Raw genomic sequence first — 21,651 nt, 5'->3', positions numbered from 1 at the left:
GTTCCTCTTTTGAAACCACAGCTAAAACATTTTCTTTCTTTTTTTCCCATCGTAGGAGGTTGTCGAAGAGATCATTGGTTCACCTATTCCTGAGCCCCGTCAGAGGTCCCGTCTCTTTCGTTCTCACTCAGAGAGCTCAGATGAGGTGTCAGAAATAGACCTGTCCCATGGGAAGAAGGATGCCTTTGTGTTGGAGGTAAACTGGCTTTGTACTAGAGGTTGAACTTAAACTTGGAGATACTGGCCTTTTTTTTGGAGTAAAAGATCTGTCTGATGTTTTAATACACTTCTAGATTGATGACACAGATGCTGTGGAAGATATTCATGCACTTCTGACTGATTCTCCCACCCCAACTGGTACAAACCTCTGCTAGACCATTGTTGGACTCTATTATGTTTTCACTGGACTGTATATTCAGATGTGTGTTTGTACGTTGTCTTCTGTTCAGGTTTCTACAGCTGCAACACTGAAATCATGCCTGGGATTCAGAACTGGACTTCAGCTATACAGGTATCATTCACCATAGTGAACTATGGATGTGACGGTGAGGAAATGTCACACGTCGAAATTAATCGACGTGTGACAACACCGGTAATACTGGTATCACCGAGGAGGGAGGCTGGGCGTTGGAGTTTTTCCCTCTTTTGTACCTTGCTTTTAAATCGCTAATTTAAAAGCGAAATTAAAATGCGCACGGCCACACATGCATTCATAAAGTTGCGGAGAAGAGCAAGCATTTTGAATTAATTTCTATGGAAGTTGAGCGCGAACACACTCGCTTCGCTCCAGTGGACACGCACCATTATGAATGCCCATGTGCATTTTACTTTCGCTTTTGAATTAGCGCCAATTCGGGGGCGGCAGTTGCTTGAATGGTGGGTTCATTATTATTCGTAATGAAAAACATAAAACAGTACAATGACAAACTCGCTGAAATAGGCACTTTTACATTTCGCTTTGAAACCAAATCTTTCGCCATCGTCAAGAGTGAGCTCTAATTGAACTAAATTACTTTAATTACTATAAAAAAATCAAAATGACGGTAGGGGCGGTGCGGCGCGGCGGTGGGCAAGTAATCTAACCAGTGTTGCAGCTGAACACCAGCAACACCGAAGTGAACCTTTCCATTTCCTGAAAATTGCAGATAGAATGTTGGTGTGTTTTTACAACACTCACAATTTTTTGATGTGCAACTTATTGACTTAATAAAAACCAACAATATTTTATTTATTTATTTATTTATTTATTTTGTGTTTATTTAAATCATTCATTTGAGTACAATCATACAGTATATTTCAGGTTACATATAGTGCTCAATGCAATCACAGTGATTGTGTCTTTACAAATACAGGTATGTACAATTACCTAATGTGTTTTAAATATAGATTGTACTCCAGGTTTGTTCAATTGTTTCAAAGTATAACTTTTTTCTCTTTTACAACAGAAAATAAATTAAATAAAGAAATAAGGGCACAAAAAATAAAATAAAAGGGTAACTAAAAACCAACAATATTTTAATAAAGACAGGATGTGCAAGAGCCATTTCAAACCGCAACACAGGTATCAAAGGGTTTTTTGAGAAATATTTGTTTATTTAAAATGGACCTTTTTTATGGAGTGTGATGATGCGTTTTCACAGTTAACATCATAAATCTTGCAAATAGTTTTATTTATTTTTTTAAAAGAAAGTTTTTTTTTAATGTACATTTATCACACTACTTTCTTATACAACGATAAGGAAGTGATGGAAGAATGTACTTCTGACTATCTCTCTCAAAAAATTTTTTTCCTTTTGCTGTTGGAGCAAATTGGAAAGTAAAAATTGTGTTGGTTGTAGTTTCCGTTCACCACTATAGAAGTTTACTCAACTATGACAACTTCTGCTTGTGGAATGTGAAAAGGGTCCATGAAGACCATATCATTGCCCTAATATTTGCAGACAATTAATAAATGAATCTTCAAGCTAGTTTGAGATATTTGCACTCCAGAAAACAGATTTATTTTCTATATAATGTTTGCATATTATATTTGGATGTAATGTACATTTGAGGTTGTTTCTTCAGAGTGAGTTGACATGAGGAGGTTTTCAATGTTTGACAGTGGCGGTTCTAGACCATTTCAACTGGGGGGGCCAAGCTGGGGCCAGTTGTGCTGTTAGAGGGGCCAGTTGCATTTAGACCTTATTGTTGTCATATCATTTTCTGCACTGCACTGCAGGCATTAACAGGCAAAATACCATGTTTATAATCATTCAACAATGTATTTGCATTTCCATTATATTTTTACATTTGCATTACATATTCAGTATTAGTCACAGCAACTGTAATTGACATGATGTCATTCTTTCTCTCCATTTTGGTGAGAACTATAGAGCAAAAGCAATGGGGACCAAGAAGCGTATTAATTAATTTACTTGCTAGGTTACTATGTCTAACCATTTACAGGGCTCCTGCACACTTTTTAAAATCGAATTTAAGGCTTTTTAAAACCTGAAGAAATCAAAATTCATACCGTACATTAGGGGTGTGTGATATTGACAAAAATATATCTCAATATTTTCAATGTTTTGTTGATGATTAGATGATATTTTACTGATTGTGTTTTTGTGCTGGTGACATGGCTGGTTTAGGCCTGTTTTTGACAGCAGACTCACAAAGATATTCATATTTTTTAATATTCTATGCAGTGGTCAGTTAACAGCAGGGACCGAAATTCATTTTTTAATTAATTTTTAATTAATTTAATTTGCCACCTTAAATTGATTTCCAGAGGCATTTTCACCTATATATGGACATTCTTTCTAGACTTATTTAGAGTTATGAATCACCTTTTATGTCAAATACTAACATTCAAATTATACAGTAATTATACTTATTTATACAATAATACTTAATTATACAATAATTATACAGTACCGCTGTTACCAGTCAAATTAAATCATTTAATCAAAATCCATCTTTGCAGTCTAGAGGAGACACAGAAGTGGCATTAATATATTTACACTCCATTCACAATTGCATAAAGCTATGAGATTTTTTAAAAATCAATATTTAAACATGAAATTATTTCTAATTTTAATGTTTTAATTAAAGGGTACTTTAAATATGAAACTAAAACCGCCAGTAGGCGGCGGCAAGTCACTGTCTTAATAAGTGAGTTGAAGGATTCATTCATTCAACGAATTCGTTCAAACGGCTGATTCATTCGGGAAAGAAGCAAGTGATTCCTTCAAAACGCGGATTTCAGTCAAGAAATCATCGCTGTTTGTTTTCCCTTTATTTCGCCGACTAGAATTTCAAAATGAAACCGTAGCAGAGTCTCAATGCAACAGACAGCGATATAAATATGATATAAATATAAGACATAAACTAATTTGGGGACATAGCCTACCTATGAACCGCACACAGCAGTGAAAGGACGATAGACAAATGCGATGTCAGCTCACAGTGCATCGTATACAGTTAAAACATCGATTACAATATCATAATAGACAATACACATCGCACACCCGATACGCACATAAAGAATGAACTTGCAACTGAACTGACATTTACCAGCTTTCTCCTTCTCTCCTCTCTCGCGTGCAGGAGACAGACGTTATTCTGCCGCGATTCCCGCGAATGTGACGCGAATTGTCACGTGAACAAGCAAATCCACAAAGATAGAATAATAAAAAAGTAATACGCATACAACGATAACAACGATAGCAAAAAAAAAAAACAGTTTTGTAAAAATTATTTCACACTCCACATTTAGGGGGGCCACAAGGGGGGCCAAGATTGTTGTCACAGGGGCACGGGCCCCCCTGGCCCCCCCTCTAGAACCGCCACTGATGTTTGATGTAGAATCAAACATAGATTTTTGTGTGCTTTCAGATGTTTACCTCTGTGAGGGTCTTTCGCCTTAACAACGTCAACTTGACCAATCAGGGACTGAATAAGGTTTTCAGTGACCTCTGTGAGAACCTGCTTAAGGTGAATGCATTTTTTCCCCTATATTTCCTATATCTTATTTCTGTAATGGTCTAATGTAGACCAGCTAAACCAAGTTAAATGACTTATGCGTGCTTGGATATCACTGATCTTACTGGAATATATTTGTGCTCTGTAGAGTTTGTATTTTAAACTGCGGTCATTGGTCCCCTGCTGTCTTTGTCACCTGAACTTCACCGTGGCCATACCTGAAGATGAGCTCATCCAGGTGAGAGCACACCTGACCTTACTTTTTTGTTAAATATAAACATTAAACTTTCAGTATGCAGTCTTGTTACTGTTGTGAAATATAAAGCAAGTAATAATGGATCCCTCAAGATCTGTTTATCCTCTTGGGTTTCATTCTTACCCTTTTACCTCTGTCCCCCATCATCTGTCAGTGTTGTTTAATTTACAGGTCGCGGTGACAGCTGTGGCAATGAGCTTTGACAAAGAGCTGACTCTGGAGAATGGCAAACAAAATGGGGATAAGTCACTAAAAAAGGGTGAGCATGTGGTCTATGTACCTTCATGTAGGATACACCTCTCTGAAAAGCTGATCTGCATGGTCTCCTGTTGATTGTCTTTTGCAGAAAATGACGAGCAGCTTCAGTTCAACCTGGAGCTCAATGCTGAAATGTCGTCTTCCAACCCTCTTAGCTCTCCCAGAGGTAAACCCTGATAAATCCAAACTTCATCAGATGCCCCATTCAGTTCTTTATAGCTCTTTAAATGTTTGCCATAATCCATCCATCCATCCTTCCATCTAGGGGTGGGCGATATGACCAAAAAATGTTTCATGCTATTAGAAATTTTATTTCACAATAACAATTAAAGTGCAATTTATTTAACATGTAGTTAGAAATTTAATAATCAAATGTAAAAAATATAAAATACTTGCATATAGTCCTCATTGTGTGAATTAAATATTAATTTATTTTGATTAAATCTACTAAAAGTTGTTCAGTCAAGATCAGTAAGTTATTTTCTCTTTTGTTTGATTAGACACAGACAGGTTAAATCAGGTGTATTAGGCTGCTGTCACTTTAAGAGCGAATGCATAGATCCATTATGCTAATACCCATCCGTTACACCCAACTGTTTACTTTCACTTATACACAATGGTAATTCAAAGAGCTTTACATAGAAAGGGAATTAAAATAATCATAAAATAATCACATCATATATTTAAGAAATAAAATATAATGCATAAGAAATAAAAATAACAATCATATTTAACTAAAGGTAGGTCGCACATGTCAAATTTACGTTCTCATGAATGACCGGACCCAGGGTTCTCAGCAGAGCAGTAGACTTCCAGTTCCTATCCCACAGTTCTTCCTGGTCCCATCTCTTCTCCAAGAAAAAAAGGATTCATCGAACCAGGCGTCCTTCTTCCGCTATTCCGAAGCTTGCATGCCCATTGTCGGTGCTTTCGACGGTGGACGGGTCATCATAGGCACTCTGATTGGTCTACGGCTTCACGGCCCCATACGCAGCAGAGTGTGATGCACTGCGTAGTAACATTCCTCCTGTAACGATCATTCAAGTTTTGAGTGACTTGTGCCACAGTAGACTTTCTGTTGGCTCTGATCAGTCAGGATAGCTTTCGTTGCCCTCGTGCATCCATGAGCCTTGGGCGCCCAACCACTGTTTGTGGTTTGTCCCTCCTCGGACCACTGTTGGTAAATTCTCGATTGATCGGCTGATGATTGGAATTGGCCGATTTTCACGTGATCAGCCATGACCGGCTGGTCAGTCTGACATATGCCGATTTTATGCCGGTCAAATGCACTCTGGCACCGCATGATTAACATCATGCAACATCAGCATCACACGTGCACACGGAACCCACTTGTTGGAAACCTCGTGAATTACGGCCGTTTCACACCGCAAGCGTGAGCAGCGTGTATTTTTTTCAACGTGCATTTTTTTCGGCGTGCATGTTAATCAATGAGTGCATTCACACCGGAGCAGGAGCGTTTCCTGAGCAGCAGTGAAGCAGAGAGTCTATTTTTGATGGACTGTTGACACACTTTTGTCCACAGGCATGTCTGGTGTGTTTTAACAAGAACTGGAGTAGGCTATGTCAGAAAATATATATTTTTTTAGTTTTTAGATATTGGATGTGAAAAGAAGGAAATGGTTCTTCCATAACACTGCAGTTTTGATGTGTGTGAATTTCCCACACCAGGAGTAATTTATATAGTTCTATTTTATAGTGATTACTGTTCAAAAAATGTCCTATGCGAAATGTAAAATGTTCTACTAAAGAAAAGAGAGAAAATAAATATTTGTGTGTGCTGTAAAGTGGTTAGAAAAACTGAAATCGGTATCGGCAGGTCAAACTCAATGAAATATCGGAAATCGGAATCGGCCTAGAAAATTGTAATCGGTGCATCTCTATAAAAAAAATATTATTTTTTATGGTATTGAGCCCTGGTGTTTAAATACTACTAATGTTTTCAATGCTTTCATTGCATTGGTTTCCTTGTGTCACAGGTCTATCAGAGGTTGGCAGCCATCCGTCGGCCAAAGGTCAGTACCTGATTCTTTGCTGAGAGTTCTGGAGGCAGCAGGGTGTTTTTTCTTTTCATTTCTGCTCCTTTTGTGTCTGACAGTTTGAAGTGCTGCAGCACACACCCCAGCATCATCCATTTTACCCCTTTTTCTTTTTTTTCTTTCTTTCTTTCTGTGTCTTGTTTCCTCTTCTCTTTGTCCCTCTGTTGTGTCGTTGTATGTATGTCTGTGGGGTTTGTGACCGCATGTGCACATATTTGTCTGTGTATGTCTATCTGTGTTTGTGTGTGTGCGTGCGTGCGTGCGTGTGTGTGTGTGTGCGCGCGTGTGTGTGTGCGTGTCCAGCCCCCTCAGTTGATACCAGTTCCTTTGCAGACAGATGCAGCTCCTGGATAGAGCAGCTTAGACTGAAAGCTCACACCATAAGACGCGGATCAGTTAAAACAAGTAGGAGTACATGCAAACTCGCTTACATACACGGACACATTCCAACTCTCATAGACCCTAGTCAGAGTAGACTGCATATTTAAAGGGATCTTTAACTTCAAGATGCAATTAAAATGGACCAAGTTTACTTAATATACTCTGTTAATGCACATTATTTCAAAGAAATTCATGTTTGTCTTTGTAATCTTCCCCCAAAATAATACCTTGCAGACCTATTTTAGTGCTGTCAAAAATATAGATATTTCTATATGTATCGATATTGAAATATCTGAAACGGTTCCAATGCTCCTTTTCTGCTGTATCGATACACTGATACCAGCTGTGCGTTCTCACTCTCTTTTCTCTCCGATGGTGAATTGACACACTCCTGCCTCCTCTCACTTACTCATTGGCTCTGGTTGAATTAGTGCTTGTGTTACGCATCATTTTAGTCATTCCTATGGTGTTTTCCGCTCACACCACTGATCTATATAAATGGCGCTCTCATAAAGCCGTCTCTCAAACAGCTCGCGAGTACCAAACTGACTTCTTTTTCATGCTTATTGTATATATGTGTGTGTATATACACTGCTCGGCCAAAGAAAAAAGGTCTCTGTTTGTGAATAGGCAAATGCTTAAGAGTCTATGATTGGATCATTGTTGCTGTGATTATTATGTTTCTAGCATGTTATATGTTTGGCAACAGTTCTTCTAACCCTAATTGATGGAGTGTGTTGCTTTTCATTTCTTAAAGGGGAACTTGGCAACTATTTCAACTTAATAAAACCGTTTAAGACCTGTTCCCGTAAAAATGGTGACTTTCCCCGCTCCCCCTAGCGTTCCTAGGTGGAAAACCAACTTTGCAACATGGGGGACATTGGAAATAGGAAGTCTTGTGAGAAGTGAGAACGGGCGAGAAACACAAACTGCTGTACGGCAATTCGACATAAACGCACATGCCGCCCTCAATGTGTATGATGTATTACCCACCTCGGTAGACATAGCTCCACATGATAAAGTTGGCCGGCTCCGATAATAACAAATGCACATGAGCAGCGGTAGAAAAGGGGAGGAGGGTGCTGCAAGTGAGTTTTTTACGACAGTGTTGTGCAATATACGCCCCGCAGCTGTAGGGGGAGCTCTTGAGAAAACATGCGACAACAAAAGTGAAAATCAGCGAAGAAATGGCTAGAGTTGCCAAATTCCCCTTTAAACAACCATGTAGGTAGACACATCATGGCCATAATCCAGGATGACAATGTCAAGATTCATTAGGCTCAAATTGTGTAAGAATGGTTGGGAGGGAGCATGAAGAATCATTTTCACACATGAATTGACACCTCTGAGTCCAAACCTTTTATTCATAAAAAGACTTTGGAAACAAGCAGAACATCTCAAAGGCTTTCAGTGTATTAATGTGTAAAAATGATTCTTCATGCTCCCTCCCAACCATTCTTTCGCAATTTGAGCCTGATGAATCTTGACATTGTCATCCACTGTCTTGCTACATGGTTGTTTTGAAAATTGAAAAGCTACACACTCCATCAATTAGTGTTGCAAATAACTGTTGCCAAACATATAACATGCTAGAATCATAATAATAATTGCAAAACTGATCGAATCATAGACACTTAAGCATTTGCCTAAGCATTTAAAGATGTTTATACAATGTTTCGCCAGCTATGATCAAGACCAAGGCACAACGCGGTATGATCTATTGATCCAAAGTCACGTTTTTAAAAATCAAATTTATATTTTGTTAAATTTAAAATGGCATCTACTCTGGCTACAGTCTATACTCCTACACACATCCTTACACACATACTCCAATGCCCTGCATCTAAAAGAGGACGAGTCTTGCTGCCATACGCCGATCTGATCGTATCTGAACTTGACTGACAGAGTGTGAAAGTTGAGGTTGAGTCCTAGTAAGCAACCATGATGAAGAAGACCATCATTCTTTCAGTTTTGCCACAGTGATTTCATATTTGAGCTGGCTGATGAGATGTGTATGAATAAAAGCACATCACAGGCTGCCTCTGTCGCATATGATGCATAAATGCATCATAAGTTTGTCTTTAAAGTTTGTACAGTTTAGGGTTGGGCGTTATAACTAAAAAATCTGTTTATTCTGATGATGATATATATATATATATATATATATGATAATCAAGGCATGTTTTACACACTGTTTTTCACTAAATGGGCACAAATATTATGTGTGTGTATCATATCATGTTTAATTTTATAGACTGTTACAACACCGGATTCTCACAGCTCTGGTAAACTTGGAAATATCAGCAAACTCCAGAAGTGTGATTTCCTGGCCTGGAAAAATGATATACATTATTAAACTCTTAATCAAAAATAGTCATGATGTAGTCATGAAAGTTTCTGTATTTGTTGTTATGCTCCATTCTAAAATATATATTTGGGTAGAAAAGTTGCTCTTTGTGATTTTTATATAATACCCACTTCGAAGGATCCAAGTCATGACAAAATTATGGACATTCATCTGTTAGTTATTACATATACATATATTATTTTTGATTCATGAAAAATGACAAATAAATATTTTTAATGAAATCATCGAGTTAGAATTTGAAATCAGTTATTCTGGCATTTTGATCTGATTCACAATAATGAATGGGACAGAACTGACTGTTCTAATCAGCGATGCTATCAAAACAATTCTGTGAAATATGAAAACATTCATAAAATCAATGCTGTGTTTTGTTCTATAGAGTTTGTTCTATATTGTTTTATTGTATATTTTTACCATATATCACCACCAAAATCGCATGAATGTTCGATACATATCGCCCAGCCCTAATTGAGTCCACCGACCAATAGTTTGAGCGATGTCTTGGAGCTGCATGCACATTAGTGCCCTGTATAACAGTTGTGATGATGCAGCGTCATGTATGATGTTTTACAGCTTTGAGATTTTGAGCTCTTTCACACTCTTGATGGGAAAAAAGTGTCCTCCCTTCTCAAAGCTAATCTTTTTCTGATTTATCAAGGTAGAATCGACATGCGTGCATTCATTATTTCTCTCCTCCTCTGTCTCTGTATTTGCATGGTGTTTATTTGCATGGGGCAGTGCCTTTGCTTTGCTTTGATCACACGCCGCTGATCTGCAACACACAAATACACATGTCCTTTTTCCTCGGTCACACTATGTTTGTCTCGTCACATGCGTTGGTCTTGTACAGCGCCCTCTGAAGGCCATGTCTGGTATCTTCCCACCCCCCTCTTTCTTTTCTCTCTTTCTCTCTACCCCTCTTTCTCTCTCTCACTCTCAACAGCATCATCTCTGGAGAAGGCCAGCCCGTTGCCCGAAGGTCGCTCTCGTTCTCTTCGGTCGAATCGCTCCTACTCGGGCAGTTCTGTCGCAGTGGTCAGAATGACCCCTCTCTCTTTCATTCCTGGCGCAAAGATCATAAAATACCTCGGCATCATCAACATGTTCTTCATTAGAGAGACCACCTCACTGAGAGAGGTAGCAGTCTCACTGTTTTTACTACCCACTTCACCCGTATTGAGAAATTTTGTCATGATGATGAAGATAATTTTTATTACTATTTCTAGTATTATTGTTATTAGGGGTTTTCGCACCAGGTAGTTATAAGAACTATCCACCAGGGTGGTTCCCCAAGAACTAATGGTTCCCTTAGGAACATTTTCCTGGTTGCTTTCGAAGCGCCAGTAGGTACTCTGAAGTTATGTCAGTCACTCTTGTTGCTGTGACTTTTATTTTGACAACGCGGTGGACATTTATTTTGACGGTGCTGAGAACGCCAGAGCACACTGTGTTCGCTTTCTACGTGTTCATTAGTTTACGATCTGTCTAACAGTCCTGTCTAATACGTTATTAGATAGAACTGTTACACATAGAAAGTAGACAGTATATGAAAAGGCATTAGCGTATGCTGTGTTGATTATGTCCAGTGTTGCTAGCTGAGCAGAAACACAATCATGTTTGGCTTGGTCCTCTCAAATTTGCGTTGGATTTTCTCTTTCGCGTAAAGGTTAAGAGGCCTATCCATCACCGTTTTCCATGTTCGTAGAGTTAGTTTCTGGAGTAAATATATAGGCTATAATCTGTGTGTTTACACAGCTTTTTTTATTTTTAAATGGCGGGTGCTGGTGTTTCGCCTGCGTTCGGCCAATCAGAGAACACTAACGTCACTGTTAGTTCCTATAGTGCTGGTTAAGAACTCTACTATGAAGTTGGAGCTAAATTAGTTCCTCTAAAAGGAGTTCCTAGTTCCTGCGGTGCGAACACGCCAAAATATGGGTACTTTCACCAATAGTTTTAGGAACTATGAAAAGGTTCCCCCGGTGCGAAAGCCCCTATTGTTGATACAAAATTAATATTACATATTTTGTATAATATGAATGCTTGTATAAAATTTATATTAATAAATATTATTAATATTATATATATAGTATATAATAGTGAAATTATAAATAGTGATAAATAACAAGTATTGTTGTTTTTGTTAAATTCACATTAATATGAAATATTTCTATAATATTAATGCTTTCAAAAGTAACTATAAAATATTACACAGGTAAAATGATTAATACTCAATATTTTGGAAAATGTTAATATAATTAAATTACAATTATTGACATTTATAGAATGAAATACAAATGAAAATAAAATTGATATTAATAATATTTAATGTTGTTTGTTTTATTATTAGCATTAGTAAATAAAATTGATATTAATATTATTTATTGTTGTTTGTTTTATTATTAGCATAATAAATAATAATCTCTTTTAATAGTATTAATATTATAAAATTATTTAGCATTATTAAAATAATAATTATAATATAAGTAATATAATATATGTGATAATCATATTAAATATTTTGTATTATATTAAAATTATTAAAGTTCATTAAAATGATTGAATTAAATGTTACAAATATTAACATTAATAGTAATTAATATTTTATAAATAAATCTATAATTTATTGTTGTATATTGTCTTAGTATTATTATTGTGTTTTAGGAGGGAGGTGTGAGCGGGTTTCTGCATACGTTCATAGCTGAAGTATTTGCGATGGTTCGCGCCCACGTCGCTGCTCTTGGAGGGAATGCTGTCGTCTCCTACAGCATGAAGGAGTGTGTGTTTATGGAGAACCCTAACAAGAACCAGGTTAATACAAACACAGGCACACACACAGACTCGTTCATACACACAACCAATCATGTTTGTTAATTTTTGCTGGTGTTGCACATACTTTGCAGGCGCAGTGCCTAATCAACGTCAGTGGGGATGCCGTCATCTTTGTTCGAGAATCTGAAGTCGAGGCGGCTTCGGTACAGCCACAGTCCGCCACCACGCAGACCTCCAACGGTGAAGGAACGTGAACCAACATACACACACCAACAAACTCAAGTAAATAAGTCTTGTTGTGAAACATGCTATTTGAAGCGATGTCACGCTACAACTACCAACCAAATCTCCAAGAAGTTCAAATCTAGACACGCATAACATGACCTGATTGGTTCGTTCTCCTATGTGTTATATTTTAGCCCCTGTAAATGGCCAATATTTTCTTTTATTTCAGAATGATTATTTTTAAATCCCTCCATCAGAAACCTTTCAGAAAGGTCGTCTGCCATGTTTCTATGCGTCACATTCCATTTTGTCCATGTGTGGCAAAGGCAGCTACAAAATTCAGAAAGTCTATGAAATGCGTTTTCTGTTCTCAAAGAGTGTGTAAACGTGTCAACCACTCTAAATGGCCATGTTTTATATTTAAATAAAGGAATGAACTACTGATGCACTCAAACCGACATGCAGTTCAGGATTTTAAATACTGGTTTCAAATTAGGCACTTCCTGTCATGTCCTACTGATCTCTTTGCAATCATGTCAAATGCTGGAAACGTTTGTTTGCTTTCATGTGCCACAATGTATGATTTTTAATCCAAATGTTTGGATCGGACTTCTGTGAGGCCGGTCCATTTCTTTTGCATGTGCAATGCCAGTTAATCATGAAGAGAAAGAGATATTTCAGGGCAGAAGTGTGCTCACCGTTGACTGACACTTGAATGTACAGATGACTGGTCTGGATATGAGGTGGGCTGCTCTGTTCCTGTGTGGACTGACTTTTATTGCTATTATTTTGTATATGTGTTTGCCTGAGGACAAATCAAAATTGTACATTATAAGATATAATTGAATAAAACTATTATGGCTCTGGTGTGTTCAGTCCTTGTTAAGTTCCTCCCTGTTGTTTAATGAGTCAGGGTTGTCACTGTTCTTTTGAAAATGACTTGTTCCAATATATACAGGTCCTTCTCAAAAAATTTGTATATTTTGATCAAGTTCATTATTTTCCATAATGTAATGATAAAAATTAACATTTCACATATTTTAGATTCATTGCACACCAACTGAAATATTTCAGGTCTTTTATTGTTTTAATACTGATGATTTTGGCATACAGCTCATGAAAACCCAAAATTCCTATCTCAAAAGATTAGCATATCATGAAAAGGGTCTCTAAACGAGCTATTAACCTAATCATCTGAATCAACTAATTAACTCTAAACACCTGCAAAAGATTCCTGAGGCTTTTAAAAACTCCCAGCCTGTTTCATTACTCAAAACCGCAATCATGGGTAAGACTGCCGACCTGACTGCTGTCCAGAAGGCCATCATTGACACCCTCAAGCAAGAGGGTAAGACACAGAAAGAAATTTCTGCACAAATAGGCTGTTCCCAGAGTGCTGTATCAAGGCACCTCAGTGGGAAGTCTGTGGGAAGGAAAAAGTGTGGCAACAAACGCTGCACAACGAGAAGAGGTGACCGGACCCTGAGGAAGATTGTGGAGAAGGACCGACTCCAGACCTTGGGGGACCTGCGGAAGCAGTGGACTGAGTCTGGAGTAGAAACATCCAGAGCCAGCGTGTGCAGGAAATGGGCTACAGGTGCCGCATTCCCCAGGTCAAGCCAGTGGCGTAGTCTAGTTTTTTGTAGTGAGTATACTGTGATGTACCAGCCCAACCCCACCGTCCCCCCGCCTAAATGCCCGCCCGCCCGCCGCCGCCGCCACCCATTTTCTACTGTTTAGTGCTACTCGCCATCTAACTCAGCCAGTAAAGAGCTACATTTAGCCTTAGATGTTATATGAATATGGTCCCTGAAGCACAGGTTTTATCAGCTGACAATTAAAAGACTTAAACATTATAAGCACTAATAAAAATTTACTTTTTAAAAACTTGTGTGATATTCCTTTAAAATTATGTTTTAATAGATTTGATTATTATTATTTTAAAAAGTACATCTTACTATGCAATTTGTTTCATAATTCCCTCGAGTTACTTTATTTATCTCTACAAACTTTTATTTTGGTGGGTTGTAAATTAAAGCCATATGAGCTTCTGTGTTTTAATAAACTATTATTATTATTATTAGGCCTACTTGAAGTATAATCTACTGTGCAATAGTAATATACAGGTCCTTCTCAAAAAATTTGCATATTGTGATAAAGTTAATTATTTTCCATAATGTAATGATAAAAATTAAACTTTAATATATTTTAGATTCATTGCACACCAACTGAAATATTTCAGGTCTTTTATTGTTTTAATACTGATGATTTTGGCAAACAGCTCATGAAAACACAAAATTCCTGTCTCAAAAAATTTGCATATTTCATTCGACCAATAAAAGAAGTTTTTTTAATACAAAAAAAGTCAACCTTCAAATAATTATGTTCAGTTATGCACTCAATACTTGGTCGGGAATCCTTTTGCAGAAATGACTGCTTCAATGCAGCGTGGCATGGAGGCAATCAGCCTGTGGCACTGCTGAGGTGTTATGGACGCCCAGGATGCTTCGATAGCGGCCTTAAGCTCATCCAGAGTGTTGGGTCTTGCGTCTCTCAACTTTCTCTTATCCAGACCATCACTGAGACCATCCCCAGACCATCACTGACTGTGGGTACTTGACACTGGACTTCAGGCATTTTGGCATTTCCTTCTCCCCAGTCTTCCTCCAGACTCTGGCACCTTGATTTCCAAATGACATGCAAAATTTGCTTTCATCCGAAAAAAGTACTTTGGACCACTGAGCAACAGTCCAGTGCTGCTTCTCTGTAGCCCAGGTCAGGAGCTTCTGCAGCTGTTTCTGGTTCAAAAGTGGCTTGACCTGGGGAATGCGGCACCTGTAGCCCATTTCCTGCACACGCCTGTGCACGGTGGCTCTGGATGTTTCTACTCCAGACTCAGTCCACTGCTTCCACAGGTCCCCCAAGGTCTGGAATCGGTCCTTCTCCACAATCTTCCTCAGGGTCCGGTCACCTCTTCTCGTTGTGCAGCGTTTTTTGCCTCACTTTTTCCTTTCACAGACTTCCCACTGAGGTGCCTTGATACAGCACTCTGGGAACAGCCTATTTGTTCAGAAATTTCTTTCTGTGTCTTACCCTCTTGCTTGAGGGTGTCAATGATGGCCTTCTGGACAGCAGTCAGGTCGGCAGTCTTACCCATGATTGCGGTTTTGAGTAATGAAACAGGCTGGGAGTTTTTAAAAGCCTCAGGAATCTTTTGCAGGTGTTTAGTGTTAATTAGTTGATTCAGATGATTAGGTTAATAGCTCGTTTAGAGACCCTTTTCATGATATGCTCATTTTTTGAGATAGGAATTTTGGGTTTTCATGAGCTGTATGCCAAAATCATCAGTATTAAAACAATAAAAGACCTGAAAAATTTCAGTTGGTGTGCAATGAATCTAAAATATATGAAAGTTTAATTTTTATCATTACATTATGGAAAATAATTAACTTTATCACAATATGCTAATTTTTTGAGAAGGACCTGTATTTCTGTTATATTTTCTTCAAGTTATACAAAACTTTGATTTTGACAGGTTGCCATGAAGACTTTAAAGTTTGTGAGTGTGTATATGATACGAATGAATGACGATAGTTTTATCAAATGAAATGGTACAATTCTTGTGAAGTGACTCTCATAAAAGCTCTGCAATGAAGTTCAAATGTGTGCATGTCCTCCTCATAGACGCTGAAAACACCACGAGTGTCACGCGCTCGTCAGTGTGTAGTAGAGCACACATTGAGCGCTCATTCACAGAAACACGTTTATTCAGAGTTTATTTCAATAGCAGTCTTTTTGAGCTTTAAAATTCATAGTAGTACATATCGAGATTTGATTCATTGTATCATTACTTTTGATCTATTCATAAAAAATGGCCAAATTGCATGACGTTCCGCTTTACAGTAGGCTAAGTTACATTTGTTGCTGGATTCCGCGATTCGATCCGTGTCGCTGCGCAAACACAGACGTCACGGCGGGGTGAATTTATGAATGAAAGTTCTTTCACAAAGCGATGTTGTTACGAATCCTCACGGTTTTTAAAGTGGGTATACGGAGATCTTTGACATTTTCTAGTGGGCATACGGAAATCCTTGACATTTTCTAGTGGGTATACGGCGTATACCTGCGTATCACGTAGACTACACCACTGGGTCAAGCCACTTTTGAACCAGAAACAGCGGCAGAAGCTCCTGGCCTGGGCTACAGATAAGCAGCACTGGACTGTTGCTCAGTGGTCCAAAGTACTTTTTTCGGATGAAAGCAAATTTTGCATGTCATTTGGAAATCAAGGTGCCAGAGTCTTGAGGAAGACTGGGGAGAAGGAAATGCCAAAATGCCTGAAGTCCAGTGTCAAGTACCCACAGTCAGTGATGGTCTGGGGTGCCATGTCAGCTGCTGGTGTTGGTCCACTGTGTTTTATCAGGGGCAGGGTCAATGCAGCTAGCTATCAGGAGATTTTGGAGCACTTCATGCTTCCATCTGCTGAAAAGCTTTATGGAGATGAAGATTTCATTTTTCAGCACGACCTGGCACCTGCTCACAGTGCCAAAACCACTGGTAAATGGTTTACTGACCATGGTATTACTGTGCTCAATTGGCCTGCCAACTCTCCTGACCTGAACCCCATAGAGAATCTGTGGGATATTGTGAAGAGAAAGTTGAGACGCAAGACCCAACACTCTGGATGAGCTTAAGGCCGCTATCGAAGCATCCTGGGCCTCCATAACACCTCAGCAGTGCCACAGGCTGATTGCCTCCATGCCACGCTGCATTGAAGCAGTCATTTCTGCAAAAGGATTCGCGACCAAGTATTGAGTGCATAACTAAACATAATTATTTGAAGGTTGACTTTTTTTTGTATTAAAAACACTTCTTTTAATGGTCGGATGAAATATGTAAATTTTTTGAGATAGGAATTTTGGGTTTTCATGAGCTGTATGCCAAAATCATCAGTATTAAAACAATAAAAGACCTGAAATATTTCAGTTGGTGTGCAATGCATCTAAAATATACGAAAGTTTAATTTTTATCATTACATTATGGAAAATAATGAACTTTATCACAATATGCTAATTTTTTGAGAAGGACCTGTAGAGGAAAATAATGGGATGTTGTGCTGTGAGATCAGGAGGGGAAACAACGCCCTTCAGCCGTGACTTATTAACGATTCAACACAGCCCGTACCTTATTGTTTATATAGATACATATATTATATATAGTTATATATGGGCCATTCTACAAAATTGGTTCAAAGTCAGAGTTGAAAACGTCTTGAAAAAAATGTCTTTTTCCACAATTTTTGTATGTATGCAAATTGTATAATATCCAAGCAGGGGCGTAGAATTTAGTAGGGACGCTAGGGACGTGTCCCTACCAATATCCAGTGACACTGATATGTCCCTAGCAATAATTTCGATCAAAACTTAAAATATATTTGTATATAACCACTGTTTTCTGGTTGTGTCTTGTGGTTTTTATGTATTAGGCTTATTTTATTTAATCAGGAAACATCTTAAAATCTCTTACAAGACCGTTCTGAGAAAAATGCGCAATTCATGGTACACAAACGGTTAATATATCTGTGTTCAGCCGGCTTAACACACATCGCTAAACTGATTGGCCTTGTTTTTTCTTTCTAACTTGTGAAAGGGTCGTGTGCGTCGCGGCAATGCTCCTCCGAAGTAAATCTAGATGCGGTAAGCTAGGGAGACTGGTAACCCCCCAAAATAACGACTTTATTCAACAGCGCAACTCTTTTGGGTTGTACGTCAGAACGTAGGCTCACTACTGGCCAGTATCACATGTGCACACACAAGACCACTTAGACTATTTTAACAATGTCTTTACTAACCTTTCTAGGATATTAATTACCTAGCAGCCTATGAAGGAGTGAGACAGCTCTCGGATTTCATCAAAAATATCTTAATTTGTGATCCGAAGATGAACAAAAGTCTTACAGAGTGAGTAATTATGGACAGAATTTTTATTTTTGGGTAAACTAACCCTTTAACAGTATTGCTGTGTGCCATGTCCAACAGACAAACTGGACATTATTGATGTGAAACAACTATGCCAACAGTTAATTTCTGTTAAGTTCACTTAAAAATTAAAATTCTGTGATCATTTACTCTCCCTCAAGTTGTTTCAAACCTTTATGCATTTCTTTCTACTGCTGAACACAAAAGAAGATATTTTGAAGAATGTTGGTAACCAGTATTGAGTATTTTTTTCTACTGTGGAAGTCAATGGGGTCCATCAACTGTTTGGTTACCAACATTCTTCAAAATATCTTCTTTTGTGTTCAGAAGAAGAAAGAAATTCATACAGGTTTGAAACAACTTGAGGGAGAGTAATGATGACTGAATATTCATTTTTTTGTGTATTATCCCTTTAATGACAGATGCAGCTCAGCTTCTAGGGATGTCCCCATCCCCACCAATTTCAAAATCCAAGGCACACATTTCTAGTAATTGTGCAGTTAATTATCATATTGTATTTTCCGAAGGTTTTTGAATATTTTTCCTCTCCCCAAATTTGTCACTACCGAAACACAATAATATTTTTTTTTTAATACGAAGGCTTATATTGACCTATTAATATTTTGGTTACATCTACCTTGTAAATATGTAAAACAGTAGCCAATAGGCTACTATAATGACGCTGGTTTGTAAACGTGAGCTACGAGATCTTTTGGCGTTTGAAAAAAATAAAACCCATGAAATTATATTCATATGACATGCTGAAATATGTACCTGGGATGAAGACATTTCACACGCAACGCTGGCAGTCTGTCCAAGACGTGAGAACTCGCGACGGTATCGGCTTGTCAGCAAATGCACAGGTGTATCCCCTGGTGTAACCATGACAGATTTTACGACAGTAGTAGAAGACAATACTGTTTCCCAGTTGTAGGGGGACCGGAGAGCAAAAGTTACATGGTGTTGCTTTAAGAAAAAAAAAGTAAAAAAAATTTCAATATCATTCTCACAAGTTGAAATTTAGTGGTTAGGGTTCGGGACAGCCCCCTCCCAATTGAACGTACCCAATAAATGATGATTTTATATATATTAAGCTTACTGATATTTTAAATATTGTGGGATTCAATAGAAAGAAAATTTGAATACTTAAATTCTTTTTAAATGTGTGTTTTGGTTGTGGGACAGCAGTTTGCACCAATTCTGTAGAATGGCCAATAGGTTGATTGCAGGTAAAGCGGGCCGTTTAAGTTTGATTGTACCCACTTGTTTGTACCCAAAAATCGTTCAATCTGTGGAGATGAGGAGCAAAATGTAGATGCAGAATATAAGGCTTTAAAATATGGACACAATTTCAGTTAAAGTGTTCAGAGAATACATAAACAAGTTTTAATTAAGTTATTTTAAATGTTAGTCTTATTTAATTTTTGGTATTTTTTTATAGTTTAAAGTACCATTTTTAATGTTGTAGAGTTAATTTTCATCCATAGTCTGATTTCTGAATATTCTGAAATTCAGATTTCATCAAATTTAATGTCAACACAATATGTTCTATCAGTTGTTTTGATTTTTACACAAGCATTAAGACAGTGAACTCATAAATTGTAGCCTAGGCTATATACTTTGGGGTTTGTTAAATATGTTATTGATTGTTGAATATGTTTTTTATTATATCTGTTAATTAAATATATGATAAATAAAAATTAATCATGTGGTTTTTAATTAAGATGCAGGTCAAGATAATTTTTGATAAATTAGGGATGGCCCACTTTACCAGACCACTTTTTTTTAACTGAAAGGAAATTTGCCCGGAGTGCATGATCTCAAAATGTTTATTGGTATATACCTTGCAAATAACACATATCAACAGTATTGAAATTGAAATATTATAGCTGCACCTTAAAGTTAACAAATGTAATAAAAGAAAGAAAAAAAAACATTGGTATCTAAATTAAATGTTTAACAAAATGTGGCTTACTTTACCTGCATTCACACTATATATACAGTATATATTAATACGTCGGTCTATGAATGAGTGCGTGAATGGGTGAATGTGAGGCAATATGTAAAGCGCTTTGGTGGCCATTGGGTCTGTTAAAGCGCTATATAAATGCAGTCCATTTACCATATATATATCATGTTATGCAAGACATTTGAGCTTCTGCAAGAGTTTTGTTCTTGTGTGTCAAGCAGGATCGGTTGAGCTTGTGTTTATGTTCGCTGATCAATGTTTAGGCCTATATGTAAATAAAAGCCTAAATTAAATCTGTTCATCAAGCGATCGAGTCCCTTCAGAAAATTTTGACTAAACCACTCAATTCATATTAGTTTTACGATCTCTTTATTATTATTTTCTTAAGTGTCAAAGTGGTTAACTCTTCGGTCAGAAAAAAAGTGCTCAGCAACGAAGGGGTGAAACTCTAAAACATTAAGAGTTCAAAACAGACACACCCCCTCACACACACACACATACACACAAAATTATAAACACAAATGAACTGGTAGGGCTGAAATAAGAGGTTGAAATGAGATCAGATCCAGATGGATTAAGCTATAATAAAGCATTCCTTTTTATTTTTGTCATTTTTTATTGAATTTTAATGTTACCTGTAACAAAATGCTTTCTCCGTATTCAGATTTTTACTATAGTAAAAATCATGCAAAAACGTGAACATTTCACATCAAAATTATTTTATTTTTTTATAAACCTTGACAAAAAGCATTACTGGAGAATTTCAAAAAACTAAAAAAAACATACATTAAAATCCACATCTTAAAAGTAGGTAATTTTGTCCAAAAACTACTAGAGAATTCACAAGCCTCTCCATAGAGAGTTATTACGGGCATGTAGTGGTAACACCCATAGACTGTAAAAAAGACCATGAAATTACATGTTTTATTTTATATTCTCTCAACAGATAGCTAATGATCTGACATCAAAAAAATTGATTTAAAAGGCCCAGTCTCTATATTAATCTGAAATACTGCATTAATTGAAAGAATATTGTAAAAAAAAAAAAAAAAAAAAAAAAACGTATTATTTTCAATGGCAAAAATTAACCATAATTATTGCATAAATATGAATAAGATCCTCAATCCTATCAAAATAAAAAAATATTATTGAACAAAAATAAATTACATTGGTTTTCCTGGGGTGGAGCGTGAAGGAAGTTTGATTTTTACGTGTCCGATCACTTCTGACCGCGAAGATAAGTGATAACGTTACACCCAAATGAAGAGCACCAGAGAAGCTCAGATTTCATCAAAAAAATCTTCATTTGTGTTCCGAAAATGAAAGAATGTCTTGCGGGCTTGAAACGACACGAGGGTGAGTGACAGAATTTTCATTTTTGGTTGAACTATCCTTTTAATTCACCAGTCCTGTAACGTCACCGTACT

The 21,651-nt window shown here is 37.3% G+C and overlaps 1 protein-coding gene across 29 annotated transcripts in view; it reads left to right on the top strand.

Annotated features, from left to right (window-relative positions):
* Nucleotides 1-13,144, top strand: part of c2cd5 (C2 calcium dependent domain containing 5) — a 58,606-nt gene extending 45,462 nt beyond the window's left edge. For 10 of the 29 annotated variants that reach the window (XM_077193793.1, XM_077193794.1, XM_077193798.1 and 7 more), the window contains 12 exons: nt 56-196; nt 294-357; nt 450-511; nt 3,877-3,975; nt 4,112-4,201; nt 4,391-4,478; nt 4,566-4,643; nt 6,475-6,510; nt 6,838-6,939; nt 10,227-10,420; nt 11,945-12,091; nt 12,184-13,144. In XM_077193793.1, the coding sequence (XP_077049908.1) occupies nt 56-196; nt 294-357; nt 450-511; nt 3,877-3,975; nt 4,112-4,201; nt 4,391-4,478; nt 4,566-4,643; nt 6,475-6,510; nt 6,838-6,939; nt 10,227-10,420; nt 11,945-12,091; nt 12,184-12,306 (1,224 nt within the window). In that variant the 3' untranslated portion in view covers nt 12,307-13,144. The remainder of the gene's footprint in view (nt 1-55; nt 197-293; nt 358-449; nt 512-3,876; nt 3,976-4,111; nt 4,202-4,390; nt 4,479-4,565; nt 4,644-6,474; nt 6,511-6,837; nt 6,940-10,226; nt 10,421-11,944; nt 12,092-12,183) is intronic. The other 19 variants (XM_077193800.1, XM_077193790.1, XM_077193809.1 and 16 more) reach the window with 2 other exon arrangements.
* The last annotated feature ends 8,507 nt before the right edge of the window (nt 13,145-21,651 follow it).

The sequence above is a fragment of the Siphateles boraxobius genome, unplaced genomic scaffold (assembly GCF_051911475.1).
Source record: "Siphateles boraxobius isolate OS27281-9 unplaced genomic scaffold, OSU_SipBor_1 31, whole genome shotgun sequence".
Classification (NCBI taxonomy): domain Eukaryota; kingdom Metazoa; phylum Chordata; class Actinopteri; order Cypriniformes; family Leuciscidae; genus Siphateles; species Siphateles boraxobius.
This window is presented reverse-complemented; position numbering and strand designations above follow the sequence as displayed.